At 41.5% G+C, this 12,500-nt stretch overlaps 1 protein-coding gene across 1 annotated transcript in view; it reads left to right on the top strand.

Annotated features, from left to right (window-relative positions):
- Nucleotides 1–12,500, top strand: part of LOC138044377 (uncharacterized) — a 33,223-nt gene that overhangs the window by 8,484 nt on the left and 12,239 nt on the right. The window contains exons 5-19 of the mRNA XM_068890902.1: nt 392–720; nt 1,153–1,303; nt 1,797–2,174; nt 3,122–3,412; nt 4,355–4,642; nt 5,878–6,138; nt 7,162–7,335; nt 7,671–7,826; nt 8,451–8,633; nt 8,905–9,027; nt 9,761–9,840; nt 9,982–10,155; nt 10,420–10,488; nt 11,230–11,359; nt 12,091–12,219. Coding sequence (XP_068747003.1) covers nt 392–720; nt 1,153–1,303; nt 1,797–2,174; nt 3,122–3,412; nt 4,355–4,642; nt 5,878–6,138; nt 7,162–7,335; nt 7,671–7,826; nt 8,451–8,633; nt 8,905–9,027; nt 9,761–9,840; nt 9,982–10,155; nt 10,420–10,488; nt 11,230–11,359; nt 12,091–12,219 — 2,916 coding nt within the window. The remainder of the gene's footprint in view (nt 1–391; nt 721–1,152; nt 1,304–1,796; nt 2,175–3,121; nt 3,413–4,354; nt 4,643–5,877; nt 6,139–7,161; nt 7,336–7,670; nt 7,827–8,450; nt 8,634–8,904; nt 9,028–9,760; nt 9,841–9,981; nt 10,156–10,419; nt 10,489–11,229; nt 11,360–12,090; nt 12,220–12,500) is intronic.

Below are 12,500 nucleotides of genomic sequence, written 5' to 3'. Positions count from 1 at the left end.
CGCGGTACATCTTTTTCAGCTTATTTGTGCACATACGTGTGGGTCTTCTTGTGATTGGTTGAAAAGGTGACCAATCAGCAAGCACGGCAAAGCAAAAACGAAATTATCTGCTAGGGTGGGTTATAACTGATCACTAAAAAACTCTTTAGTTTTTGACGTTCTGATGGTCCTCTGGTTTGAGACGGGTAAGACAGAATACGGAGAAAATCTTATGGAGCACAAAAAGGAACCAACAAAATTAACCCTCATACGACCTCGTCCATACAGTATTTGAAGCAGGGACACGCTTATCAGGGTAGACTTTTTTCACTACAGCACCTTTTCCTACACCCCACTTTCCAATTCAGTTTGCTATTGACCTCGTTTTAAACACGTTTGGCGTTATTTTCAGCCTGCTTTGATGGCTTGGGGATGGAAAATCGTTCCATTGCCGACCTCCAAATAACGGCTTCGAGTTTCAAATCGGAGGGAGACAAGACTTACAGACCAGAGTACGGTCGGCTGAATAACAAACCCTCAGGAAGAATGGGAGGTGCTTGGTGTGCGGATCAATCAGACACATCCAGTTATCTTCAGATCGATCTAAAAAAGGAAATGACGCTGTCTGGGATCTCTACACAGGGACAAAGTGATGAGGCTAATTGGGTAGTCAAGTACAAGATTGAGCACAGCTTAGATGGAGTTCACTGGCGTCCTTTTAAGGAATTTGGTCGAGAAAAGGCAAGTTCAATTTGAAGTTGAGACGAACGCCTTGTGAAAAATCCGGCTTCATCACATAGTGAGCAACTGTCAAATATGTTTTTTCAAAGAAATCGTTTGTATCCAGAGTAAATAATTTTCAAAGGCGTTTTGTGTCAGAACAACCGGGGGGCACATGGAAAATGAGCTATCAAAAATCTTTTTTTCCTGATACAACACATTTATTGGGGAATTTTAAAATAAATTTTCATTGCAAACAGTATTTTCTCTCGTTTAAAGTTGTTCTTAAGTAGGATGATCGGAGGTTTTAAAGCATGTTTCTCTGCAGCCAATCTTATGGCTAGCAAATAATTGAATCAAAGTTGTTGTTGTTTTTTGTCCGTAAGACGTCCTTTCACAAAATATATATTTTTCGAAGTAATGGAAATGGAACGTTTCTTTTATGCGTTTTAGGATTTTGTTGGTAACGTAGATGAAGACAGTGTTGTGAGTCATTGGTTTAATGCAAGATTTCGAGCGCAATTTGTGAGGATTGTACCCGTAACTGTCAACAGCCTAACGAACACAGTCTGCATGCGAATTGAGATTCATGGATGTGATACAGGTACACGTAACTGAACTTGAAAGTGATTGACAAGTTAATTAGTGAGGTGTTACTCAGTAGTGACACCGTTAATGATATTGACAACAATTTTCATTTACGTTTTGTAGCGCGGAAGGAAAGAGATAATCCCTGGTTGTGCGGGCATATTAGCGCCTTTACAGGAATGAAAGGAATCGCGATCGCATTGCTACCTGTACAATTGCGAATATTTTACCAGTTTTGCTGATATTAAACTCGAGTGGGGTGAAAATTGAAGGTTGACAACCCGTTTGATTTGCTCCTCTCCAGTTTTTTTCTATCTAAACCGGCCAAGGTTTAAACTTGTTCTCATGGTGTTTCGTCGTCTCTTCTTCGTTCTCGCGTCGTTCTCGTGTTGCGCAACACGAAAAGAAACAGGGATCATGGGCGCCAGCTTGGCGAGGGTTTAAAACCACGATTATTTTTTGTTTGCACTTTGCTTGTAAATAGCTAATCGAAAGATTTTTTTTTTCAGATGTTCAATCTGTTGTGGTTCGAAGTTCGGCTACTAAAAACTGCTGGAGTCCGCAAGCGAGTTCCAATCCATGTGCATTGGGCGACGGGACCCTTCTGTCTTTGCAGTCTTACTGTCAAGGGGAGGGTGTGATGTTGGATTTGCGTCAGGATGGTACAATAGTCCATAGCTGTAGCGGAAAGTGCGTTTATCGGAATGATCAGGGATTCCTAGCTCTGAGAGAAAGACCCTGTGACAAGTTTACCAAGGTCGACAAGCCATCCGGGAATATTGTGCTAAGCCACCGCTCAAGCGGTTTGTGCGTCAGCGTTGACGTCACCAACAGGTTGAATCTTGCCAACTGTAATACGCAATATCTGTTTGAAGTCACAAAATCAGGTAACAAATTGCTGTACACTGTACATGTACATGGCGAGAGAATATGCAAACGCTTGTCGGGGTTAATGACGGCTCCTATGTATTGGTTGTAAAGTGTCGTACGACCACGAGGTCCCGTGAATCGGGTATCCACATGCCAACGTACCGAATTTCCGGGATACCTCAGCAAATATTTTTTTCCAACTCAGTTGTGTTAAGCCGTAATAGTTTTGGCTCCCGTCTAATAATAGTGAGTAATGCCAGCTGTAACGAGTTGTCCGACTGCAGCATTTTTTTTTTCTTACCAGTAACTATAAGGAAATTATGCAGTCCTTTCGCTCCTTCTAATGGTAATATGATTCTATTACGCTTAATCTGTTTTTGGGAAATTGGCGGAAAGCAAATCAAAGTAATTGCGTTGGCCAGTCACATCAGACGCTGAGAATGAAAGGAGCCAATCACATCACAAAAAAAAATCCATGCAGTCGGCGTTTAGCGCGGGAAAACGCTAGGGAGCAACTCAGAATTGCTTCTGTGTCTGATTAGCTGAAATTTTAACCCAATTACAGAGCGTAGCAATTGCAAAGTGACGAAAATCATGGTTAGAATAATAGCAACTTGATTCATTCAGTTCAATGAAAGGGAAGGATACCAGAGGTTAACCCTATAAAGGGTATCCAACCGCATCCTGAAAACCGCAGCCTTGAAAACCGGAATACTCGAGGAAAAACTCGAGGAAAAACTCTCGGGGGTCAAATTGAAATCGACGGAAATTCAGGCCACATACGACCTTTGGCCGAGGCCAGGGTTGAGATCGGGTCGCAGAGGCCGTGTGGGCGTAGTTTACAACCGTCGCTAAGCCACCCTGACTCCCACGAGCCAGAATCAGCATCTCCATCAGGGTAAAGCGCACGACAAAGCGTTTCTTGGAGTTAGGCTAGCTCGGTGATTGTTGCACTTTCTCGTAGGTCTTCAATCAATTGCACCCAAGTTCACTATGGCAAGTCTCCAGTACCTCACGTTGAATAAACCAGGTTGGATGTACTGTAAGGTTGCCTCTGATCCATCTGTGAAGTTCTTTTGGAGTAAATCAAATCCTTGGCCCTTTGGAGAGCGCCTTGATGAGCTAGAATTTGTGCCCCTTTTAAACGGATCACTGTTTGTTAGACGAGCAGAGAAAAGTTACGAAGGTGATTTTTATTGCACGGCTGTCAATTCCGGAGGGCACAAGTCTTCAGCAATTAACATAAAGGTCAAAGGTGAGTTTAAGTTCAGATTGCGGATAAAAATGTTTCACCCGTTGAAAGACAAATTCATAAGTTGTTCCAATTGCCAGTAATGAAAAAAGTTTTAAAAAAGTTCTGTTTCTCGAGATTTTGATATGATAATTATCGTGTTGGGATTGATGACGAGAAGTAAGATAGCAGAAACTGTAGAAGCGTAACTTAGGCGGATGCACATTTGAGGAGCTGGTTTATTGAGCCGCGGTCCAAATACTGAGTGTAGACAAGAGAAAATAAGGGAACAGAGAGGGAGGCTCAAGGCGTTGGCCGGGATATGTTATGTCCACGAAAGTTATTTTTAGACGAGTGGAAGTCTTTGTTCTAGCGGAAGTCTGTCTTCTGAGACGTCCGCATGCAGTCTTGCCACGCTCTCAGGTTCTTAGTGAAAAGAGAAAATGATGGCGCACGTGGAAGGCTGATGAATATATATTTCCTTTCAAACATCGGACCGAGGTTGGTCTGCATGCGGACGTCTCGGAAGATTTCCGCTCGTCTAAAAATAACTTTCGTGGACATGACATATCCCAAGGGCTGGACCGGGAGCCTCCCTCTCTGTCCCCTCATTTTCTCTTGGTGTAGAGAAATACACCATTTTAAGATGTGGCTAGCAGGGACAACCCGTCCCTTCCCCCCCCTCCCTCCCCTCCCCCTCTTTCCAATACGTGGTATTGTTTCAAGATGTGGGGAACAGTTTCCAGGTCTAATTGTCGGGGAAGGGAGGGGGGTTGGTTTGTCCTAGGCTTGCTGTCTGGGGAACGAGTTGTCTGAAAATAAAATTTCGGAATATTCTTTGATCATTAATACATTTGGGAACTTTTACAAAACAACGGCGCATGCTGAATGTAACTTTCAAGCGAGTAAAACGAGAAAGGTTACACTTGTACTGCTGATGGCATAAGTTGTTTCGCCTTTTCACAGAACCACCTGTTATAGTTAACGTCCCAAGGAGCCAAGAGACCGCTGTCAATTCGACCGCGATGTTCGATTGCGAGGCAAGGGGTAGCGAAATCAAGGTCACATGGTACAAGCACATGGGAGGATCAACCTCTCTGATTTCTGTGTTGAAGCTTGGCAAGCGATTTATCGTCTTCCCCAATGGTTCCCTCAAAATCATCATGGCGCGGAAAACAGACGAAGAATTTTATCTCTGCCGTGCGGAAAATCCTGTAGGGTACACAAATGCTTCGGCATCTCTGCGAGTTTTAGGTACTAATGAAGCAAAAACCCGTTGTCACTAGCGTACTCCTCCTATACTTGTTATTTGTCAGGGCATTTTTCAGATAAACTATTTTTAGACGAGTCTTTTAAAAATAACTTTGGATCCCACGACATGACGCGAAATTTACCGCTCCTCGTCATGTGCTGTTGCAAGGAGCCACTTTTCAAGGACTAAATGCTCCCCTCCTAAAAAATACTGTCTTTGTTTCAGTTTCTTAACGCTCGTTTACATGAGACGCATTGATCGATCAAAACTCATCTTTAATTTGTTTGCTCTTGCCTAGTCAATACCTATTCCTTTTTTCCCGCGCTCGACAGAATATTCTTCCCGTCAAATAAGGGTAGCCTCTTGCCCAGACATCCTTGTGACTCGCCACACAAGACGAGTCACAAGAACGTCTGCGTAGGAGGCTAAATAAAGTTTTCTCTCCTCTTGCTTTTTGAAAGATTATGTAGGTCATGGCTTGGTAGAGCAAAGCTCTTCCAACTGAGATATGAGCCAACTCAGTTGGGATCAGGTTAATTTGTTGGGCTCACTCGTCGAAGTTAAGTATATCTGTTTGAATTGCGGGTTACAGACGAAACTGAGAAGTGGTCCTGGCAATTAGCTGGACGGTTTAGAGACACCTGAAAAATTCAGGCGGCTTCACCGAGGTTTAAACTCACGAGGATGGCACTCGCGAGGATGGCACAGTCGCGACCTTGGTGCAAGAGGTCCTGAGTTCGATTCCCGGATCTCGCATCCTTGTTTCGACTTCTTTCCATTCTGTGTAGCTTAAGTAGCTTTAAATACCCGTAAAACGGACCACTGGTGGCGAGGGGGAAGTAAAATGAGCGCACCGTCGACCTCAGGTTTGTCAGTTGAATTACTCGGTTACGAGTTATCGACGTTAAATATGGTTGCTTTGCTTTTACTTTACTTTAACTCTGCGATGCTGGTGCAAAGCTCTACCAACCGAGCTATTAACCCACTCTGACTCAGTTACTGAAGTCGCCTGAATTTTTCAGCTGTCTCTACGAGACAGTTTCTTAAATTGTCCAGCTACGTGCGAGGATCACTTCTCAATTTCAATTAATATGTTTTCCCGCGCTAGTGATGGAGTCAGGGTTTTAATCCTAAAGTTTATTTTCGTTGTAAAACCCAAAAAAAACTATTTCTCGTAATTTTTTAGACCTCTTTATTGATTTCTTAGTTGTTTCTTCGTTAATTGAATGATTTCTAGTTCCTCCGAGTTTTACAATCGTTCCCAGTGGTGCCGCAGAGCCTTCTGGTAGCAGTCCTGTGTACAACTGTCAAGCGACTGGGGATCCTGTGCCAACAATCAGCTGGGCGAAAGTTGGATCGGCTCAACCTCTAACTAAAACACTTCAGAATGGCAGCTTGTGGATTAAAGATATTCAGAAGGCGGACCAAGGGCGATACACTTGCTTTGCGTCCAATAAAGTGAAGACTGTATCAAAGCAGATTACTATAAGCGTCTATAGTAAGTACGGCACAGAAATGGGGCACTGGACACTGTGCATAATCTACTGTTTACTGTTCACCTGGCCATTTACAATCAGGAATCTCTCGGTTCCCGGTTTGTTCATATGGTCAAACAAAAACCTCCAAAGGGGAAATTCCAATATGATCGGTGGGTCTCATTTGCATAGTTCTCCCACGTTTAACGAGACTGGAAGCTAGATAAACCGGGGGAATCAAATAGAACTTAGGTTTTCTTTTCCAAAATTCCGATTGGAAAGTTTGGACTTCTCCCAGACTTGCCCGGAAAAAATTCAGTAATTTTCCTGCCGGGCACTGAAAATAAAATTATAATTCACAGTTCAATCAAAATTTCCTTGAACAGTAATCATCCATATCTCTTTGGGAAATGACCTTGATGACGTTAGAAAACGAACCCTTTCTAGCTTTAGAGAAAATTCCCTGGTGACGTCAAACAATTAACAGTTTGAAGCTTATAAGCATTGGCAGCTATTCGGCTTAGTTCTTCATGAAAAGCAATAGTTGAAATGCACATTGTTTAGACTCTATATCGTAATTTGTATTTGAGTGATTGACTACGACTGCATCGACTATAAGCGGGGGATTGCTTCATGATTTCAGTAAGCTGCAGATAGGATTTTATATGGCCTTCTAGAGTCGCTTCAATCTTATTTGTATATTAATTAGTGAGGGTTCAGAATACATCATGGCGTGAACATAAAACCAAGGCGGAGATCTATGTCTCGAGGAAGAAAACTATTCATCTACATTGACTGTGTAGCAAGGGACATCAATTAAGATATAAACGACCTTCCAAATCTGATGGCTGATTGAGATTCATGGCGAAGCATTGTTTAAAACTCGTTCTCTGATGCGTCCGCGTGATAGATAGATCAATCTTATTTACATGCAGGAAAATACTAGACAAAACTAGCAGAGAAAAAGGTACATACCAAACCTAAGGATCATTGTTTTGGTTAGCCTACTGAAGGTAACTTGATATTTTTACCTTTACCGTTTCAAGCTGCCTGCAGAGTTAATCCTCTGCCCAATGCCGTTCGTCAGCCTAATCGCTTGTTTTTTGCTGTTGGCGAACAAGTTACTGTCCTTTGCAAAGAGGGTTTTGAAACGAACCAGGATGGAAATCTGACTTGTCAAGATGATGGGAACTGGGATAGGACATTCCCCCAGTGTACTGGTAAGCTAATGAAAAGCGGATCTTTGTATAACAGACAAACTGGCCCATGCCTCTCATGTGGACTTTCGCGAAGAGTGTTCAACCAAATTTAGTGTATCGTTATGCTTTCTGCGGGAAGACAATTTAAAGTAACAAAGTCATGTCGCTTTTGTAGACAACAGTGATATACACTAAGGCCACCAAACACGCAAAACTGTCGCAAAGTTGTCGCTCTAAAACATCGCAATTCATCGTGTCCAGATGCGACAACTTCCGGTCAATTAAAGCAGGAACAAAGGAGCTTGGCAGGAAAGTGACACATACCACTCTACATTACAATTTTGGTTTTTCCCCAGATATAAACGAGTGTGCCGTCCTCGCCTCGATTTCAAACAAGGATAATAAAACTCAACTTCGAAACTGTCACGAGAAAGCACGCTGCGTGAACACCGTGGGCTCGTATTCATGTCAGTGCAGCAATAGCTACGTTGGCGATGGATTCGATTGCGTTGGTATGTATTAAATATTTTTTGCCATAAGTATAGATTAGGGAATGATTAAGTGTCCGACAAGTGCTTACCCCGATTAAGAGCAAACTCTTTCCTAAGGCCGCTCCTCTTCACGCTCTCTGGTGCAGGAAAAATAGGGCAAGAAGAAAAGTAGAGGAAACCTGGATTCGACGTTGAAATAAAATCCGAGTGTTCTTAATAGACCATTTTACAGTGGTGTGCTCAGTTTATAAGCTGGCCTTTGAATGAAAGTGAGTCTGGAGTTGACCTTGCTTTGATAGAAACCTCACTGCTTTTCTTACGTTAATGATGTTGTTCTCATGCTAATTAGTAGGAATTTACATAAGAAAAGCAGTCAAGTTTCTATCAAAGCAAGGAAACTAAGCACACAACTGTAAAATTCGAGTTTCGTTTTCCTTTGATTGGTTCCTAGGGTTTCTTCTGATTCCTTGCACCTGACTTGGTTGATACTGCTGTGTTTGGGTGGACAAGTTGTAAACAGTAAATAAAATTGTTGCTGTTGCAATTGTCAGCCTCTGGCCTGAATGAAATGGAATTCTTCGTTTTTATCGTAATATCCTTGTAAAGGCGTAACATGTTTTTGCTTTTGTTTTTTTCCTTTTGTAGCTGTTTGTTTGCCTCCAAAATTAGAAGAAAATGGAAACTGGATGCCTCCTAAACCAAATTATCAAATTGATGAAACTGTGTGGCTACATTGTTTGAAGGGATACGAGTTTGCTGACCCAAAGACTTCAAGTCTGACGTGTGGTAAAGACACTCAGTGGGGTACCCCTCGTCCACTTTGTCAAGGTGAAGCAAGATTACCCTTGTTTTGCAGCTTCAAACCTTACTGAACGCATTTATTAATTCACCATGCAAAAGTGAACTGCTCGTGGGATTGAAGCTTGGAGTAACAGAACTCACTGCATTACCAACGTTGTTCTTTTGCCTTTTTCAGTTTTACGGCTTGAACGAAGCCAAGGCTTTGTAGACTTGTGGTTTGTGCACCACCGAAATTTTTGCTGAGCTGGAGCTGTTCAGGTTTTTTAACCACGTGTTATTTTTTTTTATTTATTTGTAGACGTAAATGAATGTCAAGACGAGTCTAGATGCCACGAGGACGCTGACTGTATTAACACGCCGGGCTTCTTCACATGTACCTGCAAAAAAGGCTTTGAAGGAGATGGCGTAAACGAATGCACAGGTACTCTCTCAGAATAATAATAATAACAACTTTATTTAAGTGTCAATGGATTTAGTATTATATGAATGAACCTGATTAGTTATTGAAAACATTTCGATAAATACACCAGGAAGAAAGCCTATTTTATAAAAATACATGAATTTTCTGATTTGAAACAAATAAATGTCAGAAACTTCAATATTTGAAATTCTTTAAATAGAGGATCAGTGTGAGCATCAAACGGCTTTTAAGAAATAAAAAGTTTGTAGGATAAGTTGATGACCAAACTGAAACAATGTATGAGATAAGGATAAATTAAGCTGTAATAAAGGGTACGTAATGAAGAAACAGGAAGACAAAAGCTTGATTTATAAATTATTCCAATTCGTTGGAGATTGTTCCTTGCAACGTTATCAATACTTAATACTCTAGCATTGTTAAGCAATTTTGGAGTAACAGAGTAAATTTAGGGTAAGCTGTGAAAAAAGTTAATCTTGTTTGCACAAATCAGCTGCGTTAAAATGGACTCGGAACTGTCCCTTCCTAGGCAAAAAGTATGACAACAATATGAGCACACAACCAAAAATTTCCTTTGTATAGTAGTCGTCCTCTGACCTGCATTTTGCTTTCAACCCTTTCTTGTTTTCAATGATATACTGATTATATAAAAACCAGGTTACGCTCAAATTGAATTGAAATGAAAGTGAGCCAGAGTCGTTTCCTGTCACCGCAACTGAAACGTGTTTATTTACAGAAGAGAAAGAGCGCGTCGTAATTGGAACTGAAGGAAAAGCTTGGAAATTCTCAATCGAGATGGACTATCTCGTCGAAAAGGTACGACAATCCAACACAATCCCGGTGCTTGCATTAGCCAAATTCAACTTTCAACCCTGTGCTGACTTCTTTTTAGCTGGTCTTGCAGATTTTTCCTGTGTATTTTTCAAGGTCTTTTTTTTCTCTTGTTACCTTTCACAGATGAGTCAGTTTGAGCAGAATAACATCAGCGCTGACCAACTCTTGAGTGCTCTCCTTAACTCGTCGGCTCCAGGCGCCCAAATTTATTTTGCCGGTGATCTAGTTGTGGCCATCAAAGCTATGCGCATGGCTTCGGAGAACATGAGCCCCGAGCAAAAACTCTCCTCCATTAAGGTAAAAAAGGGTAGTAAAGATCTTGTCGTTATTGACAGCAAATTCCATTCAACAGGGAAATGTCTCATTTTGTGATTTCATGAAATGGCATGGGGTTTAGAGGTAACGGAGATTGAGAGACTGAGAGGATCCGCTCAAAAAGTGTTTTGTGGCAATAACGTGAAATTATTCCCTAATTTCACGAGTATACCATTTAATTAGCTATTAATAATATCACTCCAAGTTGTTAATTCTATTTTTCTTGTCGTCTCTGTCTGTCTTCAGAACATAATTGAGATTTCAAATAATCTTTTGGATAAAAGAAACAAGAGACATTGGAGCGAGATACAAAGGGTAATTATCATGATGAAACATCATTTAGTCTCGTAACAAGCGTGGTCATGGGTAATTTTGAATCCTCAGAAGGCTCGGCGATGTCCGAAATGTGGATGCACGCGGAATGAGGCTAGACTGGAGCTATTTCGCGCGCAACGATGCAATAAGTGGTAAACGTGTTAAAAATCTGGCCCGGGTTGCTCGAAGCATGGTTAGCACTAACCAGCGTTAGAGAAAATGGAAACCTAAAGGTTTTGATGCCTCTTAACCAACAGTTAGCGCTAACCAGGCTTCGAGCAACCGGTCCCTGATAGAGGTTGACTGACTGATTTATCGATCGATCGATTGATGATTGATTGATTGATTGGGTACAAGCTCACGACTCTGTTTCTGAAATCGTTTCTTAGCATTCTGACGGATTCCTTTTATTGTTTCGTGTGGAAATGTTGTTGGCAAAGTGGATGCGCCTACAATTAAGCGACAAAAGTAGTTGAGTCTTTAAACGGGGAAGACCTCAGTTAAGAAAAAAGGACCTTAACGTTACATTTTCCACTTGCACTCCCCCGTCTTTCCCCTTTAGTGTTGGTAACAGAAAAAGGAAGAATTGGCGAAAAGAAAACAACATTGTTAGGAGGGAAGGGGGTTAGATGGAAAGATTTTGGGCGAGGAATTTGTCCGAGATTCCTTAAAAGGGCAAGGTGTCGCAACCCTTTTGGCACTTATTGTAGTCTTAAATTTTAATTTTACCTTACTCGGTAGGACTCAAAAGGCATCACCGATATAATGTCTTTCCTGGACGAGTTTGCTGTGGAGGTAGCCGCTGACCTGGAAAAACGAATCCCTGTAAAAGCTGACAATGCCACAATTGAATTTCAAATGAAGAACGTTGGTAATGTGATTTTTAAAATTATGAATTACTTCTTTCTGAACACAAGCTTTGCACTTAAACTTCAAGGAGGATGTTGAAAAAATTATGTGCTAACGTTTACAGCACATCTGAGCGTAACTATTAAACGTTTAACAAGATATAAGCAAAAAGTAGTTTTGGCCGCCATATTGGAGGGCAAGAGTATGCCCTCCAACATGGCGGCCAATACAAATCATACTGCTTTGTTGAAAAATCAAAGTGCCATAAAATATCTTCCTTAAATGCATTTCCTCTCAAATTTCGGGTGTAAGCTAATTTTTATGTGCTCTGTCAATTTTTTTGCATCAGCAAGATTCCAACTCATTTTTTAAAGGAAGCAATGGTCACGTGACCTCTTAGTGCAAGTGGCCTATTCCTACGGTGGAAGTGTTCTACCGGGCAATCTCAAATTAAATCGTCAGGTGCTACTATTTTCATGGCACAGAGTGTTACGGGTAACGGGTCTTCCCAAAGTTATTGTGTTTAAGGCGAAACATAAATTAATCCGCGTTCTCTTTAAGCTGTTGCGCCGGTTGATCCCAAGAGAAGTGATTCTTGGATTTCCAAAGGAAAACTAAAAACACAGCGACAAAAAGCGCGCGAGATTGTCTGCTGTGGATATCCTCGCAAGGTAAATTAAGAAGGCCTTAAGTAGGGAATATTCTTACTATATTTCCCCTCTTAATTGTTTTCTCTCTTGTTTCTTTGCGCAGAAATGAAGGTTATCGTAAAAGAGGCGAGATCTGTGTCGAACGATCTGCTGTATCCTGAAAACGCCAAACCAACCACTGTGGGATCTGCTCAAATTCGATTGTCTAAGGATTTGTTTGACCATTACAAAGGTTAATCTTCTTTCTCTATATATTGCTCTTCGAAAAGGGTGTCAACTTTATAAAAATAATCTTGTCCGGGGTCTCTGTTCTTAAAACGTAAGACGGGCTTTGAAGGCAGTTCAAGAGTGGCCATTTTTCGAATCTGAGGGTGGCCCGATTTCGAAACGAAGTTACCGTACACGCCGGTTGATAAGCCGCACTCGTAGGTAAGCCGCAACCCGAGTTCAGAAGCTCAAGATTTGGAAAAAGCATTCCTGAGGTACTTCATTCTGTGAGCGTATTAGTTCAAA

This window comes from Montipora capricornis, chromosome 1 (assembly GCF_036669925.1).
Source record: "Montipora capricornis isolate CH-2021 chromosome 1, ASM3666992v2, whole genome shotgun sequence".
Classification (NCBI taxonomy): domain Eukaryota; kingdom Metazoa; phylum Cnidaria; class Anthozoa; order Scleractinia; family Acroporidae; genus Montipora; species Montipora capricornis.
Note: the sequence above shows the minus strand (reverse complement) of the source record. Positions and strands in the feature narration are given on the sequence as shown.